General features: G+C 40.3%; 1 protein-coding gene across 1 annotated transcript; it reads left to right on the top strand.

The window, feature by feature from the left end:
• Positions 1-2,910: 2,910 nt before the first annotated feature.
• On the top strand, positions 2,911-24,658 carry LOC134153226 (fructose-1,6-bisphosphatase isozyme 2). Its single transcript, XM_062599219.1, has 7 exons — positions 2,911-3,213; positions 6,516-6,678; positions 7,590-7,682; positions 13,111-13,251; positions 14,435-14,572; positions 20,090-20,209; positions 23,520-24,658. The coding sequence occupies exons 1-7, from the start codon at positions 3,041-3,043 to the stop codon at positions 23,712-23,714; spliced, it is 1,023 nt and encodes a 340-aa protein (XP_062455203.1). The 5' UTR covers positions 2,911-3,040; the 3' UTR covers positions 23,715-24,658.
• The last annotated feature ends 1,046 nt before the right edge of the window (positions 24,659-25,704 follow it).

The following is a 25,704-nucleotide window of genomic DNA, read 5'->3' as shown; positions in this document are numbered from 1 at the left end:
GAAAGTATTTCCTTGGCTGTATTCTGCCCTCAGCCACCTTGGGAATCCTTGGGCCACATACGTCTATTTTTAAGACAACACACTGGCAGCAGATAAAGGTTGTAGAAAGGAAGGCAGTGCTGCCTGTGTTTGCTAGTTTACAGTTCAGTAATTCAGTTTTTGGTGTTTTTATTTTTGTCCGTAAATTGACATTTTATACTTAGCATGCTCACATTAGGAGTAGGTTTTTTTATCTGTCATGCGTATATCATGGAAAGTAATCCTCGTGTAATCACCTGCAGGGAAAATCCTTCAATCAGCTGGTTCTGTAGTTCAATTTCCAAAGCCAGCTATGTCTATTAAAATGAGATGGAAAAATTTCAGTTGTCTCCATGTCCATCTTCAGCTGCAATATTACCTACTGTTCTGCTCAGATGCTGAACCATGGCATTTGGTGAAAGGTCAGCAGCTCCAATTTCAGCTGCACCATTCAAACCACTAACATTTAGATCCAGTTAGAAGAGGTGTCACCTTTAGGGCACAAGGCAAGCCTATACACCAATAGAAATATGAATCGCCCCTGAGAACTCTTATGCAGTTATTACGGTTCACGTTAAAGGACAAACCTTCTACAGATCTGTCAAATTAATTGTCTTTAAACCCTTTTTTATTGACTGGTGCTGAAGACTTATAAAGAGTCTTCACATATTTTTCAACAATCATCTTATTTCCCCACCTTCCTGTCTGCATTTGAAAAGTAATAATACATATAGTTTTAATAGTAGGGGTCTCCAAGACAAACTTTCTGTTACAAGTGGATCCGAACTTTGTCTTTTGACCAGTGTAAAAGATTACTTGAATTCAACGGTAAATAAGTAAGTTCTCCATGTGAATTTTTTTAAACAAACATTAAGTCATGGCCTCCCCTGCTCCATCTCTTATTTGCTAAATTGATTGTGTATCCCATTGGTACTTTAGCAATACAGCACAGATTGCACATTAAAAGCATTTTAGCAATGGTTGGGCTGAGAATTGCTACACTGATGAAATAACTTACAGAATGTAATGTACTGTATGTGAAGCCCATATAATGCAAATTCGGTCCCATTCTTCTACTAATAGCATCACCGTGTGCTACTGTAAGTTTTCATAAAAAGTCTTTTTAAAGAAAGAACGTTTAACCTGGCAAAATATACTCCAGATATTCTTTGCATGATGGCAATGGTATTAGGTACTTTTAACTAGGTTATCACAGGAAAGAACAAAGGATTATTCAGTTATTTTCTTCTTCCACTGTCTTACAGGAAAAAGTGAAAACAAAAAAAAAAAGTAAAAAAAAATTTGCCTGCTGTGCTATCTGAGTAACTGTTTACCAGCCTGTCCACCTCCTTAGAAACACAACATGAGAAACATCCCAAACATAAACACACATGGCATAAACAGCACAGAACTATGTCTTTCTACTTCTTGGCAGTGTTCAGCACTGTTAGCCTCCGAGACCTTTTTTTAAGGCTAATTTCAATGTCCCGAAACTCTACACTCAAAGACCTTTATGAATCTCCAAGTAATGTACAGTTTTAGGGTGGAAAGAAGTTTTTTAGAAAAATCCAAATAAATGCTGAAGGTTAGAAAAGGAATGTAAAGGAAAATCAGAAATCTTTTCTGATGCTACAAAGATTATTAACAAAAATAGAGCTAGATAGACATAGTAACAAAATAGAGACGTACTAACAAAAACAGAGCTAGATATAAATTTCATTATTGAATTTAGCTTGCATGATTTTAGCCCATAACTTGGCTTAAATAAATAACATCAGTAAAACTTTTCTGCTTTAACTTCAGCTTTTCTTGTTTAATTTGTGGGCTTTCCAGATCTTCAGCTTAAAAAGAAGACAGTGCTTCTAACAAGTAAAATGAAGAATGTGCAATTGCCTCACCTGAGTGGGAAGATAATGCTGTAATTAAAATCTGTAATTTCAGCATTACAGATCACATGTACCTAGCTCACTTACTTGCATACCTGCCTTCACATTAGTATCATGGGATCCAAAAATGTTGCTTGTAAGGGAAATGATGGGAGAATTTTATGTAGAATAATTGCAAAATAAGACATACCTATACTTAGATTTTGCAGCACTGTAACAAAGCTGTCTTAAAATTCATTTTGTGAGTTATGACACAAACATGCTTAAATCAGATAAGCTTCATTTGTAAGTTATTGAAGAGATAATTACTTAGTAACCAATCAAGCCACAGTTTACTAGTGCTTCTCATTTATACAACCACTTCCATATTACAAATAGCCCAGACTGGGAATGAAAGTCATTAAAACATGATTGTAGCAGACTAACCGGCAACACAAAACATCTTTAATAAATGCCTGTCTAGATGCTCAATGCACTCTTTTTGTAAAGTTATCATGTCAAATATCTCCAGTGACAAGACCCAGCCCTGGCTAAAGCATTTTCCATACATGATGCATTAATAACCCCCACCCCCACCCCGCTGTTGGGTAGTTGAATACTCCCAGTTCAGAGACAGGCAGTGATACAAGCCTGATGCTCAGCTAAAAGCACCTGTAACCTGCCCAACCAGCCACTCCGCTGCTTCTGTCAATTCCCCTGAGAGATGCTGGAGGCCTTGGAGATCCCCATGCTCAGTGTCCACAGAGGAGGCCAGAAGCAGAAGGGGTCGCAAGAGACGGAGGGGACGGAGGACCGGAGCTTCGCTGGCCAGTGATGCAGCACCGGCAGCAGAAACTGCCTCAAAGCGCGGCCCCAGTGTGGGGTTGGTGCACACATCGCTAGCTTTGCTACCTGGGGAGGGTGGCCGAGAGGCGGCGTTCGGCGTCTCGGGCAGCTTTGCGGTGTCCCAGAAGAGCCGGGACGGGTGCAGCTATTCTGAGCACTTAACCACGTGGTCTCAGGGACATTTTAATAAACTCAGAGCAGCAACAGAGCCAACAGCTTCTCCTTAAAATAAAAGAGCTATTTGGGAGCACAGCACGGCAAGGAAGCGACCTGTGTGGGTGAGAAGAGGAGAACCTGGGTACCCAGCAAAAATGTCTGACAAAACCCCCTTCGAAACGGACATGCTGACGCTCACACGATTTGTTATGGAAAAGGGGCGCCGAGTGAAAGGAGCCACAGGGGAGCTGACGCAGCTGCTCAACTCCATGCTGACAGCCATAAAGGCCATTTCCTCTGCAGTCAGGAAGGCAGGTCTTGCGCACATGTGAGTCCTACTTAAAAATACGGGGAAGAGGAGGAAGAGGAGGAGAAGGAGAAAGAGCAGGTAGAGGAACATTGCTTGCACAGAGAAAAGGGCAGGATTCCTAAATACATTGCAAGCGTCTTTTTTAAGCCAAGTGATTGTAGGCATGAAGGCAGAGCATGGGTTATCAAGAGTGGGAAATGGGAGATCTCCTTTTCTGGAACATTTTAAGGTTGGGCCCAAGGTGGCCATTTAGACTAATTGCTGTTGTGTAACATTTTAGCCTTCAAACTTGAGTCAGAACTTCAATGCACTACTGTTCATCTCATTATCCCTTGTAAATGTTGACATTGGTGTATTTCTAAATCTTTTGTGAATTTACAGAGTATCGCATCATTTTTATATTTTCTCCTAATGTGCAAGCACAGTGCCAGAGCTGTGCAAACCAGGGCTTGCCTTATCTTGGGAAGTCCAGATCCCTGGACTGTAATGTTGGCAGTATGAGTAATAGTATAAAACAGTAGCCCTATGAGAAATGTCACGTGCATTCCTGAGTATATCTCCCCCTCTTCCCCCGAGTACTGTCAGTGCTGCAGATGGGAAGACTTAATATGAAAAGCGCCTCATATGAAAAGTGCACAGAGTAATTTGACATCTAGCATTTTAGAAAATGCAACCAAAGAATTGGCCTAGTAAAATCTGCAAAGAGTTGAACCAGTTAGCTCAGCTTCATGCAGCTTATTGGATAAGACATCAATGCAAAATTTTTAATGGTGCTCTATCAGGAGCAGCTTAGAGGACTAGAAATCACTAATAAAACTGTATATTTAAGATATACATTTTTCGGTTTATGTATTTAAATATATGCTTGTGTATGTGCATTTGTATATATATACATATATATAGTACAAGAAAGACATGGAGCTACTGGAGAGAGTGCAGCGTAGGGCTACGGAGATGATCAGAGGGCTGGAGCATCTGCCCTAGGAGGAACGGCTGCGAGAGCTGGGCCTGTTCAGCCTGGGGAAGAGAAGACTGAGGGGGGATCTGATCAATGTGTACAAATACCTGAAGGGAGGGTGTCAAGGGGATGGGGACAAACTCCTTTCAGTTGTCCCATGTGACAGTACAAGAGGCAATGGGCAGAAATTGAACCACAGGAAGTTCCACCTGAACGTGAGGGGGAATTTCTTCCCTGTGAGAGTGACGGAGCACTGGACCAGGTTGCCCAGAGAGGTTGTGGAGTCTCCTTCTCTGGAGATCTTCAAGGCCCACCTGGATGCAACCCTGTCTAACATGCTGTAGGTGACCCTGCTGTGCAGGGAGGTTGGCCTAGATGATCTCCAGAGGTCCCTTCAAGCCTTACTGATTCTATGATTCTATGATATATAAAAATATATATGAAAATACACATCTACACACACACACACACACGCACACACACACACACGCAAGGAGATGGGGACTATATCTGTGTATGGAAGACAATTTATTTCTTTTCTAGCTATGAAAACACCAAAGCATATGACACCTGTGGGTTGGTTTTTTTGCACTTCTGTTGAATGTTTGGTCAAAGACCTCAATGATCAAATTAAATCAGTGCTATCCACCCTCATTTATTTTGCAGGTGTGGAGCATGATGTGCAGTGAGTATGTGAAATTTGCTCATGCTAAAAAACCGAAACAAAACAGAGAACAATGGTAGAGCCAGAGGCACCACCTCTACCTGTTCCCTACCTCCTGTGCCCTGCCTGTTCAATGGTATTTCCTCTCCATAGTACTATGAGGTGAAGCTGCACAGTTTTGTCTTTTAGAGGAAAAGTTGTTTTCCCCTCATTTCAATCTTCCAATAGGCAACATCTGAATTATTTAATGACTGGGGGATACTACTGGTTTTGATAAAAGCAGGATGGCCACCTGACCTACAAAAATGGTGGCTACTGGTTCAGTGGAAGAAAGGGCTCTTTTTTATAAACAAAAGTTTCAGGTGACGACAAAGGAATATGCAAACTGCTCAAATACACAAATGAGTAACTTATACTATTCAAATTACTGTAGGCAGCCACGATCTTTTGGAAAACCCTGTTGCAGACTTCCAGTGCTTGTGGTTGGCTTCCATCTGTCTGCATGCATGCCTCTATTCCCCCACAAAAAAGAGCTAGAATCTCATCTTTTGAGAAAAAAAAAATGAAGCTAGGGAGCTCTAAACTTGCTAGTCCCTCTAAATCAGAGACTGTGAGGTGACTTTGCAATATTTACAATATTAACATTCATTTTTAGTAAATTTGCCATTCAAAAGATAAGAAGAGCTTTTTCAAAACCATAAGTTTAATTTGGGAACACTTGCTTGGAAACTCACGGTCTGGAGAATGGGTGCTCAGTGCTCCTTGAAAATCCAGTTCCTGTCTCAAGTCTCAAATTTGGCATGCCAAAATGGAAGTACTCAAAACACCAGGTAGCTCTGAAAAGCTCAGGCAGCTTTGAATCAAAAAAAAAAAAAAAAAAAATCTTATCCCTTCCTCCCAACCAACATGAAAGAAGTTAATTAGTTGCTCTCCTCTCTTCTCTTTTTTTTCCACCATAATGAATTATGCCAAGTAGCTGTTCCCTATTTGATTCCTTATACTGCCAAGAGACCTGAACCACACACATTAAGTCAGAAGTGTAGTTTCTGAACTGTCAAATATCAGAAATATATATAATTATTGTACTATTAGAACCATGGGTACAGAATAGAAGCATCAGCCCAACACAATCCTATGCCATGGCATAAAACAAACAGATCTTGATTCTGAGACAGAGTTTAGAATGAGGAATTACTCAGAGGAGTCTTTCAAGCTCCTGATTTTTGGGCAGCCAGGGACCTACAGGATGTGGATTAAAGGACTATCACAAAGCACTGAACAGCTACACAAGCTGTTCCAGAGGCAGAAGACTAACTACCTCTGCTAACTACCCTTTCTCCTTCCTCAAAGGTCCTGCTGGTTGGACGTCCTCACCCAGGAGCCAACAGCAGGTGCAAATGGGGCTGCTGGGAAAGGCAAACCTGCTCCTGGGAAGAGGTTGGTGGGAGATCACAACTGGACAAAAAGGACCATAGCAGAGCCCAGAAATGATGCCAGCATTTTTGTTCTGTTTCATACCCCCTTTTATTTTCTAACAGTGACTATCATCTCCCAATGAACCTTAACAGTTTGAAGCCAAAGGTTAGGTGTGGAAAGATGAGCAGGAAGGAGCCATCCTGACTCTTTTCTTTTCCTCCTAAAAACTGTAATGACTCTCCTCAGTGCTTCAGGTTTCTTAATATTTTTGCTTTTCTCTAGGTTTGGCATTGCTGGCACCATGAATGTGACTGGTGACGAAGTGAAAAAGCTGGATGTGTTATCCAATTCCCTGGTGATCAATATGCTCCAGTCCTCCTACAGCACCTGCGTCCTGGTCACAGAGGAGAACAAGGAGGCCATCATCACCCCCAAAGAAAAGCAGGTCTGTGCAGCTTCTGCCTTCAGGGGGTTTTCAGCTCAGGCAGCAGCAGGTGGCACTCTCGCTTCAAATATGAAACCTGGTCCCACAACCCACTCTTCTTAAGGGCATTCAGCAAATTGGCATGATTATTTCATTGCTTTGATGATTAGCTGTGGTGGAGACACAAGCCCAACCGCTAAAGGAGGTGTTGGGGGGAAAATATTATTAAACTCTCTTGAAGGGGTAAGGGAACAACAACTTTGGAGCTTGTAAACACACTTTGGATCCCCGATTTAAGTGTACTATTACATTTCCGGACCAATACTGTAGCTGTTTTGGATTATGTTATTATTTATGCAGAACAAAACAAGATGATGGTCTGGCAGGACGAGGATTTAAATTGAATGTCCAGAGGAAACATGTCACTGCTTCAGCAGGGCTCCCCAAGAAGGGATCCTACTGCATTGAGACAGTGCTCGCACAGATTTACCATTCTCCAAGACCATTTCTTTCTTTCTTCTCACCCTCATATCTCACATTATAGGCAAATCCTTTGTCTCAGAATGAAATGTAAGAAAATCCATTTACTAAAGCAAATTTAGTAAATTTGCTCTCTTCATGTGCTCCCTTCAGGATGACTCCTTTTACTTTTGAGCTGTAATTGTGCTGCTTGGAAGCAACTTCTCTGTCATGCAATTTCGTACTGTCTGAGTGGGAACAGTCCCTTCCTACTTCGCTGGCTGGCCCAGTGGGCAAAGGGCAACATGCTGCTGGGCCAGCTGGGCCAAAAGTGCAACCTTCCTGGAGGACATCCATCAGGCGCCCTTGAAAAGCTGAGCACAGTCATAAAAACATGGAGTTTACCAAGTAAAGGGAAATAGTACTGCAAGTCAACATTTCATTTAATGCTTCCCTTGCTACTTCTGTTTTAGGGGAAATACGTGGTATGCTTTGATCCCCTCGATGGATCATCCAATATAGATTGCTTGGCACCGATAGGAACAATATTTGCTATCTACAAAAAGGTAAGAGGATGAACAAAGTCAATGTAGCACGATTCACTTGGTGAAAACAAAATGTCTTGGGTATATTAGCTTACCTAGTTTCACTCCTAGGCCTTTAACGTTAAGCACCTTTGCGCTCAGCAGAGCTTCAGAAAGAGCAGATGAGACAACACTTGTGATTCACCCGTGCTAAAGAGTTTCCTGAATTCCTAGTAAAGGGACACTCAGCCCTGGGAAATTGCTGGCACTTCCTCCTTTGAGACACACACACATACATTTCAGTAACTCCCTCTCACCTTTGGTCAGCTGGTTAGCTACTTTAGTCAAGTCTTGCTTGCTGCAGGAGAGCTGAGGGATGTTGTGGCATGGAGCCAAACCTGCTGGGTGACCTGCAGCTCTGTCTTCCATCATGGCTACTGTTTATATTATTTGTCTTCCACGATATGAAGAGGGCTGAGGCTGAAGCTCATTGCCCAGACCACAATATGGCTACCAGAGCAGTGGCCTTCTCGTGTGCATTTATACACCTGGCAATGACGAAGTCCCCCACAGGATGGCGAGAAGTGGTCACTCACAGCTGCCAGAGCCCTGCTCTACTACTGCTCTGCGGCCAATTAACAACTGTGAATAGTTAAGAATTGCACCAAGTCTTGTGATTTCACTGCTAATCTCCTGGTAGCTGGTGTTTTTCCTAAAGCCTGTGTTCACAGTCTCATGACTGTGGGAGACCCTTTTCTTTCTTTCTTTCTTTCTTTTTTTTTAAGGTAACTTTTACAGCCCTTGTGACTGCAAATAAATGCTTGCAAACTGAAGTGCTGCATTTCGAAGCACAATGATATCTTTTCAAGGCCCTATCTCATCTTTTAACCCATCACTTCCAAGCCAGTCATGATTTTTTACATGTCAGATAGGTGATATTCCAATCATCACCAATGAGAACACGTCTACTAGTCAACCATGCACAGTCATGGCTCAAGCCAAGCAGCGTGATGGCACAAACCCAGTGGCTGCCTGCAACATTAATTTTTAGCAAGAGCTCCTGTCACAGGGTCATGTAGGCAGGCCAACTCTCTCCAAGACACTGTTTGGGTATGGCTTGTGGGAAGAGCAGAGATTCTGCTTTGGTTTCTGCAAAGAAAGCGGCGTAGCAGGCCATGCCACATGCCACATGCACACTTCTGCCTTGTAGTCAGAAATGGGGCCCTCACAACTTTATCCCTAAAAATACAGCCTAAAAGACTACCCACCTCCCTATATTTAAAGTAAGTATAGCAGACAACACAGCTTTTGCCTAAAGATAGTAAGCATGTCGCTTTACAAATGTTAAACAGTAGTTTTTTTTTTTGTTTGTTTGTTTTTTTTTTTTTTTTCTGGAAGGAGTAGTTTTGTGTTTAGTTTACTCTATATAACTCCAGAGTCAGGTGGTCAGTATGGTTCAGGTAACTCACACATTGAAGTACAGATTAAACTTGTCCATAATCTTTAACTTACTTGTTAACTTATGCAAAAGCTAAGGACTTCCTAGTTTTCCCTAGGATTTTACTTCAGAATAGCAGAATTTCCTAAATAATTCATATTGGTTCCAAACACAGAAGTTTTCTAAATTTTCCATAATTGTTGTTCTAATATACATTAATATATTGATTGTAAACACTGCTTTTAAGCTACTGTTTTTCATGTGGGTAAATATACTTCTGTTCTGTGTAAAGAGATATTGACATTGCTTAGTGTAAATTCTTCATACTCAAATGAAAACAGTGCCACTAAGGTGAAGCACATTTTTTTTAATTAGAAGAATAACTTATCAATTTCCCTGTAAACACAGAAGCAATGTTGCATTCACAGATTTTCACTTGGATAATTCTTTTCATTAACATGCTAATTCCAAAATATATATTAATATGTCCTATCTCAAATAAGATATTTCATAGAAAAACTATTAGCTTCTAACTTCAAACCCTTCAAAACAAACAAATAATAATAGGAGCTTTAATAATAGTTACTGTAGAATAGTGTGAAAGGACATATCTATCCAAATGGATGAAAATGCTTTAAGAAAGAAAATATAAATCTATTTCAAGCCATTAAACTGCAAGAACATCATTTTGGAAAAGCTAGAACAAGTCTACTTCCAAAGGATCATTCTCAGCACCTGTTTGATATTTGGAAACTTCCAAATCTCAGATGTCCACCGGGCTGCCTTTCTCACCATACCAGTACCTTAACTTCATTCCCAAAGGCACACACTCCAGAACTGAAATACTGGCTTTGTTTTAGGAAGAAGAAAGTCAATGCTTTTCTATGAAAACCAGACTCCGTCAACACATTTCAAATTTTAATTTGATTCTCTATTGCTGCTCCTGGTCTCTAGCCAGGACCACTGCCACAGCCTCAAGTATAATTACCTCCTGCCAGAAGACCCATGTATCAGTTTCTTAGTAGATCCACCAGGAAATAAATGTCATCTCAGGTTTATTTTGTTTTCCATCTGCCTTTTTCCTCTTGAAGGATGGAAAGGATTGTTACGAAGTGTGTGAGTCCACACAGTGGGACTAAGAAGGAGATCTCCTGATGCTTTTGCAAGTGGGGTCCTCAGCACCTTGACAGTCACTGCCTGGTGGGATGATCTCAACTGGTAGTGTCAGGCTTGTGGGGATAATAAGTATTTTTTTGCCTGGATTCTTACTCATTTTTTACCTTGCTGAGCTGAATCTACAACACACAATTCACACTCCATCTATGTGCTATGAATGCTGCTTTGCTTTATTTCTTTACTTTTAATTTTGTCCAGATCCTCAGATGTATTTTCTTCTTCCTCTCCCACCATTGCCATAAGGAATATCATGTTATCCCCACAGAGAAGGTATAAGGAGTCAGAACATTAAACACATCGTATGAATGCAGACTTGGAAACCAAGGCCTTCGAGAGCTACTTCCAAAGCTGTAAAGTCCCAAAGTGTGATCATACATGCAAACATAAAGGCAACTCATACATGCAAAAATTTTCTAACGTGGGCATCACCTGAGGGTCCTGGATTCCATGGATCTTATTTCATCTGCTTCCCAGCCACAAAGCACTGAAGTGACTTTGTCAGAGCTTGAACGTTCAATCTGTGCAGTCTTTATATTCCAAAGACTATTTCAAAGATTTGCATAAAGACAATTACTTCACTATCTCCGTATCCCAGCCAACATGTAACAGAGAGGAAATTCCATCTGTACACAAGGAAGAAGCAAAAATATTCAGCAGATATCTGAATCTCCTCACCAGCTTAATTCTCTGGTTTGTTTTGTATTACATAACTCTTGGCAGGACATAACTACTGCAATGTTAACAATTACATGTCAGCTGATCTTTAGCTTTTTTACACTTCAATAAGCTCTGCAAAATTTTGTTTGAGGCTGAACTTTTTACCTTCCATTTGGAAGGTGGCTCTTCGAAACACAGTTGAAGCTAAAGACTGAAAACCAAGTGAATTCTGGCCAAATGTCCCTCTTCCAAGGGAGAAGTTCCTTTGTTTTTTTCAGAATAGTCAATAAATTTATGGTTTCTCAGCCATATAAACAGAAACAGAAAAGGCACTCAAGTGATAGAACTGAAAAGCTCATCTCAAAAAAACATGTTTTAAAGCAACATCAGATGTAACCTCTAGCTATATATACTGTATATAAACACAATGTCCTATAAAACAAACATCTATTGTATTTATACAAAATTAAAGCAGCATTGTTTTTAATTTTTAATTAGGAAAACATACAAAAAGCTATAAAAATTGAAATATGTTTGCAATTACTTGTATAAATGTATGCTTAATTCTGCATTTAATATTTCAAGTAAGTCTGCTATAAACAATATTGCAAGCTGAAAAAAAGGGATCTCTTCTACAGAAGGATTTGGCAATATAATGGGAGTGGGAGGAAGCTTTGAGCAAAACACAGGGAAGAAAAAAAAAAGAACCTCTGAAACCTAAAGCAACAAATGCTTTCAATCATAGTCTTTCAGCTGAAGGTGAAAACATTTTGATGTGGAACCCATACATGGCCCATACATGCCATGAAAGATGTAATTTTGGTGTCCCATGCGTCTGCTTTTCTCTAGGAGCAGGCATACAGCAATGAACTGTTTCCAGCCCCACTCCCTCCTTAACCCTGGCATTTCACCCTGCCAGGGCCCTGTCAGGCACCCTTGGACCTCCTTACCCCCAGAGTATGGCAGAGAATTTATTTCAAGGTTTTTATCTTTCTGAGGAAAAATTCCATGGAAAGTATTCTTGATTTTTTAAAAGAATTCACTAAATCTTAATCAAAAGTTTGATTTCCTACACAAAACAACCTCTAGTGATTTTGCTTTTGTTTTAAAACAGACAGTTTGGGACAGATCTGAGATTTCTACCCAGCTGCTACTCAATCTAATTAAGTCCATGCATCACTGAGAAATGATGTGAGCTTGAAATAATTAAATACTAAACCAGTGCATTGACACAGGGACTGAAGGGTTTCTTAATTTAATTCCTAATAAACCAGCATCGGAAAATGTGCAGAAAATCCACCAGAACAGACAATTCTTTTCAGATTAATTATTAGACATTAATATCAAGCATTCCCTACCCATTTTGTTGTTGGCTTAGGGGAGAGAGAGAAAAAAAAAGTGTTTAAACAAATTGCCCAGGAAGTGCAGGCTGGAGTCTGTATTCCTAAGTACTCTAGTCTCTTCTTCTCATCCCACCAATCAACCCCTCTTGTGGCTGAACATTTGAGAACTGTCTGGAAATATTTATACATTACTGTGTAAGACCTGCCTAGGCTATTTTTGTTCAATGATAACCAGAATATCAAAAGGGAATGAGTGTTGGAAATTGATACCAAATTTAAAAACTTAAGTAAAATGATACGAGAAAGTTTTATATGAACTTATACATGCATAGCTACGCCTGCACACACATTATATCCCCAGACACATAAATCGTATACGTGTGCACATCTAGCACACTCCAGTTACCAGCAGAGACCTATGCACAGTTTTCATCCTGTCATGTTGCATCACCTACCCTTTTACTCTGTTACTGGAAGCAATCTGTCTGTAAAGCATGAAATGTTGATTACTGAGTTCTCCCTCACGGTTATCACTATAAAGAATATCAGTAAGGTAGCTCATGTTTACAATTACAGAAAAGTTAATACTTTTTTTCTGTCTCAGATTTCTGATGCTCTTGAATTAATACGCTAAGTGGTAAAGCTAAGGTATCAGCTTTGTTGCATGTATCATATTGACCACAGGGCTTGTATAAAATAAACTCCCACCGTCCTGTCCCAGCACGCGCTTATGCTTCTACCAAACTTGTTCTGAACTAGCGGGAACCACCTCTATTTTCACGGTTTCAAAGGCCTAGCTGACATACGATGGAAATCTGCGCCAAGTAGCTGTTACTGAAATGCGCTCTTTCCTCAGGAAACAAACGACGAGCCCTCTGAAAAGGATGCTTTGCAGCCCGGACGTAATATTGTTGCTGCAGGATATGCCCTGTATGGCAGCGCTACCCTGGTGGCCCTCTCCACTGGGCAAGGAGTGGACTGCTTCATGCTCGATCCGGTACAATCATGGTGTCAATAACACTGCTAATAACCTTTAGAGTTTACCTACTTGGGTCTACTCCTTTTTGTTGCTCCTAATCTCTGAACCTGAGTCTGTCTATGCCATTCTCCTCTCACCACCTCTTGCAGCAGCCCACCCAGTAGTACCTGATAATATCGGTGCATGTTGGTTGCAATACTTCTGTTTTTATTTCTGTTTTTTCTTTCTAATCAGTGAACAAGAGTAAGTTAAACAGCATATGAGACCTCATTCATTCAAACCAGACTGCTGGATTGCATGTAGAAACACATGAGAAAAATTTAGTCTGGTCAGTGTCTTTGCCTCCACTCCTGTATTTTGTTTTTGCTTTTTCTGTTTGTAAAAGAACCTCTACTTGTTCAGTGTGCAGATTGGGGCAAGGGCCATTGGTTGATACAGTTCGTGCATGGATTTGTCTGATTTACTGAGAGCAATTTAGTTTTATGGCTAAGTGCTCTAACCTGCATACTCAATTTGCAAAAGCAGAATTGTGCCCATATAATCAGATATATGTTGTCCCTCAACACCCAGCCCAGTGACCCCAGAAGAGTTATTAAGTGAATGAAAGGAGACAGCTCCTATGAGAAACCAGCATTAGATTTAGGCAATAGTACAGAAATTCTGTTTAATCAAAGGATGGATTCTTTTCAAAACTCCACCTTCTCTTTATCAATAAGCTCAGTAAAGGGATCATTCTCTCAAAGGTGGACACTTCATTCAAACTCTGGATGGCAACTTCTGGGGGAGCTGGCCACTTCAGCCACTTAAAGATATAAGTAAGATTAAGGAAGGTAAGCAAGAAGAGTTCAAAGATCACAAGGCAATATTACGTCTTAATTTGTAACCTCATGATTTGTGGATACCAAGAGAATGGGTTCCAAAATCCACCAACTTTTGAGGTTAGCTGATCTTCATACAACAGGCTAACAATTACAGCTGAACTGCTTTTTGTTTACACCACCCATATGGCAAGTTTTCTTGACCTTAACACCAATTCTCTGATTTTTGATCTGTTTGGAATACTGTGAAGTTTATACAAGACTAGTGCCGAAAGGATCAAGCTGTGCTAGTGTTTCTGCGATCTCTAGTGTGGCAACTGCTATGAAAAGTCAACCAATGCTCTGCTGCTTGCTTATAACTGGTCTCTGCTGTTCTTCTGTAGGCTCTTGGGGAATTTATTTTGGTGGATAAAGATGTCAAAATTAAGAAGAAAGGGAAGACTTACAGCCTCAATGAGGGTTATGCTAAGTATTTTGACCCTGCAATGACAGAATATTTACAAAAGAAGAAATTCCCTGAGGTAAGGAAATAGTTGCTCTGTACCCAATTCACCGTGCACATTCCACACAGTCCTGACCAAAGGGAGCTTGTGCGACTCTCTTGCTGAATTCAGACCCCATAATCCTTTGATATCATCTGTTTCATTTTGTAGCTAATGTGTTAGTTTACAGTGCCCTGACATGTTTAACAGCTTATGTTTTGGTAAATAAATTCATAGCTAGTCCATTGCCATGCAGAGGAAGAGCTGCTGTACAGGAAGAATGAGGCTTTTAAACAAACCTCTGAAGCTGTGCCAGCAAAATATGTGTATTTGAATAGGCAACTCAGTCACATGTGCAGCTGCACATTTGGGGCTAGATCCTATTTACTGCTTGGAAGGTGTTTGCAGGTATCTGGGAAGAATAACCTTCTTCTTCCTGTACACCTTTACATCTGAGATACAGTATAACGCTTGCACTGACTGCTTGACTCTTACAGAACACAAAACAACCCACAGGTTAATATAAAGGGGTGGGAGGCACAACTTCGCCATTTCTATTGTTAAGAAAATTATATCGTACTCTTCAAGAAGACAAGGCTGAAAATTTTCTATGTCTGATGAACATCCCCGTGGGAACGTGTAGCTCTGTACTACCTCTGCTCAATGCTACAAGGACGCAACACAAGCTTTCAATGTGGAAACCAGGAAGCCCTCAGGAAAGTGTGACTATGTGTGACCATTAAGCCACAGCAAAACATGGTGAAATATAATCCCTCAAGACTGAATTTAGTCAGGAGCCTGGTTTTAATCATCTTCCTGCTAAAATCAAAAAAGCCATAGGATTGTTTTTTAAGCTACTAATTGTTAAGATATCTTATACAGGGCACACATAAAAGCTGATGCAGCCAGGAGAAAACTTCAGGGTGCTATACAAGGAAAAGGCAATAAGACTTCAAACTATATCTGTGGGAAAAATTCCTTCTGAGCAGTTCCTTACTGCACTTACAAGAGCTGCAACACAAGAAATGCAGCTCAAATGCTGATGTCTGGGCACAGGCTCTTGTGCATATTACCCTAGATGTTCTCTATAGAGCGTGTCACCTCACAGCATTTTACATATGTTTGGCGAGCTGCTTTGAAACTCCAAACAGAGCTTTCAGCCAAGCTGTGAGGGATATATGGAAGCCCCCTGCACAGCCTTCCCGCTTCCCCAAAACTAACCCAGATGGGAAACAGTTTCTGGGCTTCTCGTGCAATCCATAGTCTGATGAGTATGCAGTATTCATATTCAGTACTATGCACTGAAACTCGATTTACTTATATTTTTACAAACCACTCATGTGATGTTTTTAAAAAAACTAAATAAGTAAACAACACCAGGCAAACAGGAAAGGTTAAACAGAGATTTCAAACACTTAGGGGAAAGACTGGACAGAGAGCAGTGTATCTCCACAGCCTCTGCAAGGACAGCTCTATCATGTGAGTCAGTAAATCCTTAGGTCAGGACATACAGGAAGAACCTCATTTACAAACCCTATTTAATCTCAAACTCGTGCTCCATTTGAGGGAAAAGCATCATTTCGCTGACTCTTCTAGTCAGCAGATGTTTTTGTCACTTTAAAGCAAGCAGCACACTAACGCACTGGTAAGCCAGGACCAGGGCCAGGCCAGGCCAGGCACTAAATTCAGTTATTTGCTAGTTTCTAATATCTTTTTTTTCCCCTCCTTGGTCTTTTTTCCGTTTCCTCTGTCCCCTAGTTCTTGGTCAACGTGCTGTTCAGATGACTCTGTAACATTGCCTTAGGAAAATGAAAAGTAAAAATAGAGCAGAAAAACAAAGTATGATGATGCCCATAACATATTCCTTGTTCTGTATCACTGTCCTTGACCACCAAACATAACAGATGGCCCTTTTGTGTAGAGTTTCCTTTGCTATTAAATGAGAGTGTCCTGGATGAGACATTTTGGACTACATGCTGACCATCAGAACTTCTCATGGACTGCTACTCACCTATGGCATCAAAGTTGAATTAAAAGCACTAGAAACTGGACACTGTTCTGCAGATCAGCTAAAAGCCTCTTACCATTGCCATGTGGATCACAGTGGGAACTATTTGTCTAGATTCAACTATTTCTTCTGCAAAGAGAGTCCAAAGTAAAGCTACTTTTTTTGTTAAGCATCACAGAACTTCCTGCTGCTTCATCACCTTGAAGAACAAGCTGCTGTTTGCAAGACTCCCTGTCATGGAACCTGCTTTCTTCAGCATGGTCTGTGTAACAGGCACTCCTGACATAAAAACTGTGTCTGCACAAACTTCCCTCTAAATCCTTTCAAAGTGACTTCTTCCAGTCGTGCTTGCAGGGCCCTAGTCTCCAGCTGGTGCTAGTTCATCAGTGGTAGAACAGACAAACATACCACGAACACCATCATACTTTACAATTCCACTTTATTTTAGCTTAATTTTCTATGGCTGCAAGAGAAAGAGTCTCATGGCAGCACACTGGCTGAGAGCTGTGCAGTGGAGACCCACTGGTTAAGGACCTGCCGTACCAATGGCACAGGAACAGCACCTGGATGCACAGCAGGAAGCCTTCTCCTGCCAGCCCAGTTATGCCTGAGTGACATGAAAAAGCTAAGAAAGGCACTGTGCTTTTGTCACTGTAACTATACATACTGAAGGTGGGATGCAGAGAGTTGCTGTTGTAGTCTGTAGGAAAGGGATTTTAACTGCTACTCTCCTTGTCATCCTAGTAATGCAAGAAAAACCTTGTCTTGTTCTCCTGAAGAGGAACATGGCTGTCACACAAAGTAGTAGAAGAGGTGAGAAAGAGGCTTTCATCATATCATGAAGGGAAAAAAATAATAATAATTAAAAAAAAATCAGAGGACCTTTATGTTATGAGCCACTTTCATTACTTTAGGTTAAGCAAAGAAAAGCAGCACGAAGAGTAAAACTAAGAGCAACCACAACTTTACTCAAATAATATGGATATTGACCAAGGGAACATCAAGGCTCTCCAGCTTTTTCATTAGCTTCAGCTGAACCAGTGTGAACTGCTTACTGGGTAAACACAGTCTGGCATTAGAGAGAACTGGATATGAACTTCCCTAGCATTCGTGCCCTGTTATTTGGCTTGAGCCTGGGCAACGTGCCAGCAAGCAAGCAACACCTATTAACAAGTGGCTATACTGGAGAAACAAGAAGTTTTTAAAGGGACCAAACTAAAGGGATTGTTTATTCCTCCTATACAACTAGCTGGATGCTAAAACAAATGAAAAAAAAAAAAAAAAAAAAAAAAAAAGACTTAAGTTTGCAGTTCAAGTGATTAATGTACCAGAATGGAGCAGTTTCTGGCCTGTATTTTTCTCAGCACAGTCCCAGCACTACGCTGAGCAGGTGAATTTCTATCAAGATAGAGACAACTAAAATTCTCCGTAACATTTCGCTAAGTTGATGTAACACTGTCTGAGTATACCTAACTTGCATAAATGACCTGCATGCAAATAGGAATCCCGGCGCATCCCAAATGCATTTGATTTCTACATAGGTAGCTCAGCTGGACAGCTCATGCTTGGCAAGTTTTATACTTGTGGGGTGCAGTCTTCTTATTTGATAGGGTCATAAGTATGATTCTTAGCAGCCTGTGCCATGGCCTTTTCGTTATCAATATTCAAGTTCAACAAACTTTTCCCAAGACCTACTGAAGACATCATTTTCTGAAACTGCAAAAGAGAACTCTTCCTTTATCTGTACTTTTAAAACTAATTTTAGATTATAATCACATCTTTCCCTAAAAATTATCTTTTCTAATACTGCAAACTTCCCTCTGGCCCCTCTTTAAGGTGTTTTTTTTTCTAACCTCAGATTTTACAGCTGCAAGGTCACAGCTGTGAGATGCAGGAGCTATCATTTGATGTCTAATAATGTGATTATTTGAGGGTAAGCCATGGGAATTAAGGAATCAAATCCTTGAAAGTGTTGTTCAGCTGTATCTGAAAAAAATATGATCAATAGCCAAATTTAAACAAGACAAAGAAAAATAACAGCTCCAGGTTTTATCCATCAAGGTTTTTTACTGTTTTCCTCTGAATTTGCAACAGTTCTTCTAATCTGTACAAGAAGAAAGCAGCTTGGGAAATAGCACAAGTGCAGCTGAACAAGCATTACATAAGCCGAAACAGTTCCCTATTCCAATTTTACTACCAGCTGTAACAAATATCACAAGCCTCATATTTGGTGGTGTTCTCATGACTCAAGCTCCTATAGCATTGTACTGCGTCACATTATGTAATTACACAAGAATCTGTTTCCATTTCAAAATAGAGTAAATATCAAAACTTCACAATTGCACAGAACAGTTTGAAAAAGTGATTTCAAAATAGAAGGACATTCTTTTCTTTATCTATTTTTTCCTCCTCTGACCTGCCTATTTGTTTTTTTGCCCAGCTAACCTCACAGTTTTGTTGGGGGCCTAATGTGATGCCCTCATTCTCTGAGTTCACTTTGCTGCACAAGTTCTCTCCTTATTTATTTCTCCAAAACTAGTATCAACACAAGGCAAGGTTTGTAGATAGCAGCAAGACCTATTATTAGACAACTGATCCAGATGGGAAAAAGCATGCAGAAGCCCTCTTCAAAGTTTTAGCATTGCACTATGCAAATATTTAGAGTATTAAATGTACACGAACCTCCAGGCTTTGGTAATTTTCTGGGAAAGGCCAGGATTCCTCCTTTGCTTCATTGAAGAGGGACTGAAAGATGTCAAAAGACCCAAAAGACTTGTTGGTATACTAGCTTTCAAAGAGCTTTCCTTCAGTTTATATCTTTATTGTGTATTTCCTCTTCATAAAAGTCTCTCATGTGATGTTTTTCCCCTGTTGGAGTTTATTTGGTGTATATTACCTCCTATTTGTTCAAGTCACCTTGCTCATCTTCTGTATTTTCCACCTTACCATTTTTATCATCAGTAACTCTGACATTGATGTGAATGTTTTCCTGACTGCTCTCCCTAAAATGACATCTCCTGCAAAACCATTAACATTTAAGCTGAAAGTGAGAAAAACTACATTCATAAAGAGATTCCTATGTCCCAAACTGAGTTCCAAAATGGATGCTCTGACCAGTTTCCCAACTTGGCAGGTAAGCTAGAAAGAAAACAGCCACAGTCCTCTGGGAATAGTCTAGACTTGTAGCGAAGAGTGACATTTTCCCCCTCACCCCATGACTTGGGAGCCAGCAAATGATCAGTAGTCAGCTGAACACCTTATTCAGATCATGGGAAGATGCTTTTTCACTCACTGTGAACTTGCTCGTTCACAGACTGGAGGTTGACACAGTATTGGTGTGCACTTCAGTCAGTAAGTGCAGCTCTCAGAATCTCACAGTCAATACATTTTAGAAAAAGCTAAATTTTTGGCTGGTTTAGTCATTTGGAGTCCCATAAGCAGCAGTAGATTTAAGCAACTTTGATGTTTGTTTATAAAAAAAATTACATTTTGTTGTGTTACCAGCTGCCTAGTCTAGTAGATATAAAACCCTGCCTTATGTTTTTCAGGATGGCAGTTCCCCATATGGTGCCAGGTACGTGGGCTCCATGGTAGCTGATGTTCACCGTACATTGATGTATGGTGGGATCTTCATGTACCCAGCAAATCAGAAGAGTCCTAAAGGAAAGGTAAATCATTAGTTGACCTACTTCTGCTTTTCCAGGAAATATAAAGGGAAAGTTTAAATATCTAGATGGATAATTTTCCATTCCTGGAGAAAATTTTTCATGGATATGATGATCAGCAGTACAATCTACAATAATTCTGAAGGCAAGAAATTTTATGTGTTTTTATTTTACAAATCAATCAAATATAGTTCACTGAAACCAAGATCTTGATACATTTTTCTAAATAGAAATCTTTTCAGGCCACAGAAGTCATTTCAGATATGTACATACATCTAGCAGATACAAACTGAATAGAGAGAGATCTATGTCCTTGGGACTGGCAGCTGGAGTCCCGCTTGATACTTGAAACCCCAGATAGGGTTTTGTCCAGTGTTTGGACAACTGAGTCTGCCCATCTCCCATTTCTAATGAGCACCAAGCTTATTGTTACCAGCCCTGAAAACACAAGCTTCTGCTAACTGACTAAAGAGCTCTGTTAGTGGAAGGGGAGTTTTACGCAGGCCAAGATTGATGTTTTGGGAGGTTGGTTATGATTTCCTACATGGAGACCTCTGCAAAATACAATACAACTTAATGTAGTGCAATGCCAAACAGCAACTCCCTGAATGTGTTGGGCCATGGACCACAGTCAACCTCAACTTTTCTGCTGGGGTATCAGTCACTCTTGTTACCAAACTTCTAAGATCTGATTATACTGGTGGACCACCAGTAACCTGCAGATCATGCTTTGGAAGTGACTGGCTTAGTGCATTCACAACTTTACGCTGTGCTGACTCCAACAGCTTTTTCTGGTGAATATTATACCTGAAAACTCTTAAACTCTTTTTTTTTTCTTTTTCTTTTTCTTTTTTTTTTTTTTTTTTTTTTTTTAATCTTTGGCTGGTATATGCAGGAGTTTGCCCTCATAAATCTACTTGTCCTATATCCTATGGTTGTATCAGAACATACTGATCTATGCAGTTCTTTAGGGATGGAGCACTATTGATTCATTTTGGTGAGCATTTGTTTATAATTTGAAGAACATCAGATACAGAAAATGCAGGAGATAAGGAGAACAGGAGAAGAACTGTATTCAGAATACCCAGAAAGTGTTGTCATATGTTTATATGGACAAATTTGGTTTAAAATTTTGATATAGCATCTCAGGGGGAAAAAAATAAAAAGAAAAAAATATTAAATGCTGGGCATCTGTATCAGAACAAGAGATGGCTAGAATTTACTGCATATGACAGAAATGGACTTGCTGACTGGTCTCTTCAAGTTAAACTCTTTGTTTGGAAATCTACATTAAGCCATTGTCAAAAACAACAGACGAGAAACATGAGAAAAGAACAAATGCATAAAGTACAAATATTTTTATAGAAATGAAGTTTCCACATGAGTTAGCCTGCACTGGCTACTAGATGTGCATTGCACTGCCATAGAAGGGAGAAATGAAACAAACAGAACACTATCATCATTACAAATGAAATTTTTCCTTCCTTCTCAGAGTCCAGGTGCCAGTGAAGATAATGTCCTTAACCTCTAAAAAGATCTGAGTGGATACACTGCTTTTTTGACGAGCCCACAGAAATTTGTCTGGAGCAAAGTGGCCCATGCTAGGTTTTGAGGCTGATTCAAAAGCAGAAATAGGGGCTTTCTACTTTCTACAGGAAAACATATGGAGTGGTTAATGGATTTCTGAAGCAAAGAATCAGGACCCCAGTTCACACAAGCTTTTTTTCAGAAAGAAAAAGCTTTGTGGCTGACACCCTGATCATTCCCCTAAAAGACAGTCTAGCACTTAGACAGGAACTGAGAGGAAGCAAATGGGACTGGATTTGGTCCAAAAGTTCTAGAGTAAATGTAAACGATAAGCCTATAGATTGCTTCCCGTAAGTTAAAGAAAGTGAGTATAAAATGATGGGTCAATCTTTTTGCTTCACTATACAGAAATAAGCAATGCCAGAACCAGCCAACCTATAGATGCTCTCTTCAAACAGGAAATGCTATGTTATATGTGCAGTTCTCTGCTGTATTAGATATGCTAAGCCTACTGAAAGACAGGAGGTTCCAGTCCTAAGCAAGATTTCATTACCACTGGCAGGAAAACCACTCTTTCCTCAAGCCACATAGTCACAGTGAAATCACAAGAAACTCAGCTTGTGGCTCCCCAGTGATACCACCATGGCTTTCTGGCCCATGACTGTTCAGAAGCTGGCCATGCTCTAAGGAGAGCCAGTAAGGCCGTCCGTTCCACGCTGCCTGTCACGCAGACTCTGCTACCAGAGCGTGCATTTCAGCACGCTTCAAAGACCAGAACGAAGGCAATGTGAGCTGCTTAAGTTCATAATAGATCATAGTTTTATTGCAAACAGGGTAAGAGGAATGGCAGGTAGTCAAACCCTCTGTCCAATCCATCCGCTTGTCCCTGTATATGGTTGTGTTCTACCAGCCTTCCTTTTCCCTTGGAAAACTTCCTGCTTTTGCGCAAATGAAAAGCCTTTCCATGATTTGCACTACTGTTTTTGTACATCATCAACTCATAAAACACAAGTGAAACATTCAGCTAAATCTACAGACATAATGTGTGAGAAATAATGTGTGCTAAAAACCAACCAATTATCCTCTGCACCCTTTCAAACTTAGAAGCTTTGGGCCTATGTCCTAAGTAAGTTTGCATTCAGCTAGAACACAGGCATAACAGAAGCTAACTCTTTGAATGATATGAACAGATAATAGGATCCACTGCCTTCATACTCAAAGTGAAAATGTGCTTTCAGTAATTACTGAAGTTACCTTTTTAAAACAGAGTTGCTGTCTTTCTGAGTGCAGGCCACTAATATCTATTCACATTTCTGAAGGACTGCAATAGCAACCTGAAATTCAAGACTGGGAGCATCAGATTTCAAACTCTAAAATATCCTGACTAAACACAACATAATTACCTCAAGCTTTGAGATAACAAATCAAGCCTGTACACAAGAAGAGACTTCGGCTTTTGTTCCCTGATATTGTTACTGTTCCTGGCTTAACCATGCCACTGATGACTGCAGGCTGAGCAGCTACTCTGACATTTTTGACAAAATACAGCTTCACTGATGCTGCACACCAATGTGTCAGCTTGCAAACTGGGGTGCTGGTGGGAGGATGTGGGGTCAGTCTGCTGTTCCTCAGAACAGAAGGTGTGAAGGGAGGCAGTGGGAGGAGAGGAAGGAAAAAAGGGCAGATGCTCAACATGAAATCTGCCAAAAAAAATAAGGTTAAGGTCTGGTAAGTTTTTTGGTGTTATTTCCTCAAATGCAATCAGTCATTTCTGCTTTCCTTCTAGCTCCGACTCCTCTACGAGTGCAACCCAATGGCCTTCATCATCGAGCAGGCAGGTGGTATGGCCACTACAGGGACCGAGGCAGTACTGGATGTGAAACCTGAGGCTCTTCACCAAAGGGTCCCTTTTATTGTTGGTTCTCCAGACGACGTGCAGGAGTACCTCGCTTGTGTACAGAAACACCAAAAGAGCAGCTAAAGGCATTTCCACATCAGACCTTCCGCATTTGTCTACCTGAAAAGCAGTGCAGCTCAAGGTGGTAGCACTTCAATACCCTCCTTTCCATTAAAATCCCTCTTAATGAGAACTTGAGAAATAGTGAGAATGGCTGGTGAGGAAAAAAGAATCAGTTTTATTTCTCCTTGCAAACAAGCACAGAATATTTTAACGGTGATTTCTTCAAGTAAATGTAGAAACAGCAGCAATAGCTACTCTACTTTATAACATTAACAAAGTGAATGGATTGTGTCAGTTCCCTCATTTCATCTAAGACGTCTGACACTGCAGTTGCTGGAGTTCTCTGAGGCTGAAGATTTTCAATGCCAATGTTCATAATGTCATTATCTGGATTTGCTGCCAGAGGTTTTATTGCAGGTGCTTTCACTCTTCTCAAGGCTGACAAGATAAGAAATCCTGCTCTGTCCGAAAAAATGTTTTTAAGTTCCAAATTATATTTGTCTTGGGTAACTAATAAAGATGGAAATACAGCAACTTGTTAGGTAATTTTGGTTCTCATGTGAATGGGAAAATACCTGATTCCCAGACAGGTAACCTTTAATGGCATAAACTGCAATAAACCATTGCTCAGAATGTGACACTCGGATCATCCCTACCCCCATTTATCCATAGTCTCCTGGAGCTGAAGATGAGCTACTGCCACAAAGCAGTTGCTACTTCTCCGATTTCCTTTATTTTGAAAAGCACTCATATCAGATTTAAACTCTCCCCTTTATACATACCGGTGTTAGCTTCCTAGCTAACTCTAGCAAACTCTAGCACATTCATCATAGTAGAATCAGCTCCGAAACACTCCTGCATTTATTAAACACTGCGAAAAAAAATAAGAGAAATGTATGACTACATTAAGAGTGTGAAAATGGAAGTTCAGGTCACTTCAAGAATAAAGCATACCATCACTTCAACCAGAGTTACAGCTGATCCCTTTACAGCCCTCCTCTCTCCTGTAGGCTTCATTATATGGACATTTCTTTTGGCAATAATTTTGCCTTAAGCAGCTCCTGCCCCAGCTGCTCATTTTCATCCCTGCTCCATGCCTCCAGCTGTGTTTGTACACAACTTTCTTAATAAAGCATTGTGAACTAGATTAGGACATAGATAAGAGTTTAAATACCACTAGATGGAAAAAAAATCCTCAAATAGTTGTTTTTTAAAACTACCACCATGTTCTATTATTCATAAAGGAGTAACAGGCTGAATAAAGGCAGACAGAGAACTATACAGAGCAGGTATTTACTCTTAGTTACTGTTATCCCATGGGTCAGGATGTGATTTCAGTACTACTTCAGGTATCAAACTGCTCTTTCCACTGGTCTTTATCTGACACTCTCTAAGGCTGTAATACTGACAAGAGACTAGGATCAGCAAGGACACCGTGTGCTTGTTTATTCTGTTCTTCGTCATGTGCTTCCTGAGTCTTGGCTATCAACAGCAGAACACAAGCAAAACTTAACTCCTGGAGACCAAAGAAGAGACAGAAAAGACTAAGACCATTTAGTTAATGGCCAAGGCAGCCTTATGCTGTAATTGTGCAATCTGTGAAAGCTAGCAAACTAGCTCTATTTTCCAGCAAAAATACACATACAAAAATATATATATAAATATATAAAAGCTCAAACAAAAATATGTGTTGACTTTTGCAATTTATTGAAAATCTCTTCTGCATTATTTAAAAAAGAAAACTTTAAACCAAGCAGAACTCAAGGGTAGTCTAGAAATGCAGTAACACCTGTACCACACCAGGAGAAAGAGCACGTCTTGTTTCCAGTGGTCCAAGAGCAAGGCTTAAGGACAGAGAGAGAATGAAGCAAGCACAAAGTGGCACTTCCCAGTGTAACTGCAGGGCTTCTAACAACCACTTGTTTAGAGATGTGCCGAATAAAGGCTGTATTGCAACGGGTGTAACTCACACTGTGACCAAATTCCCAGCTTTCGTGCTGGCAGTTAAATC

The sequence above is a fragment of the Rhea pennata genome, chromosome Z, assembly GCF_028389875.1.
Source record: "Rhea pennata isolate bPtePen1 chromosome Z, bPtePen1.pri, whole genome shotgun sequence".
In the NCBI taxonomy this organism is placed as follows: Eukaryota; Metazoa; Chordata; class Aves; order Rheiformes; family Rheidae; genus Rhea; species Rhea pennata.
The sequence above is the reverse complement of the archived record's forward strand: the minus strand, read 5'-3'. Positions and strand labels throughout refer to the sequence as shown.

Bases quoted from the DNA above. Each gene is read 5' to 3' on its own strand.
- LOC134153226 (XM_062599219.1), top strand. From the start codon at position 3,041: ATGTCTGACAAAACCCCCTTCGAAACGGACATGCTGACGCTCACACGA. The intron at 3,214-6,515 runs GTGAGTCCTACT...GCTTTTCTCTAG, and splicing joins AAGGCAGGTCTTGCGCACAT to GTTTGGCATTGCTGGCACCA. The intron at 7,683-13,110 runs GTAAGAGGATGA...CTCTTTCCTCAG, and splicing joins TATTTGCTATCTACAAAAAG to GAAACAAACGACGAGCCCTC.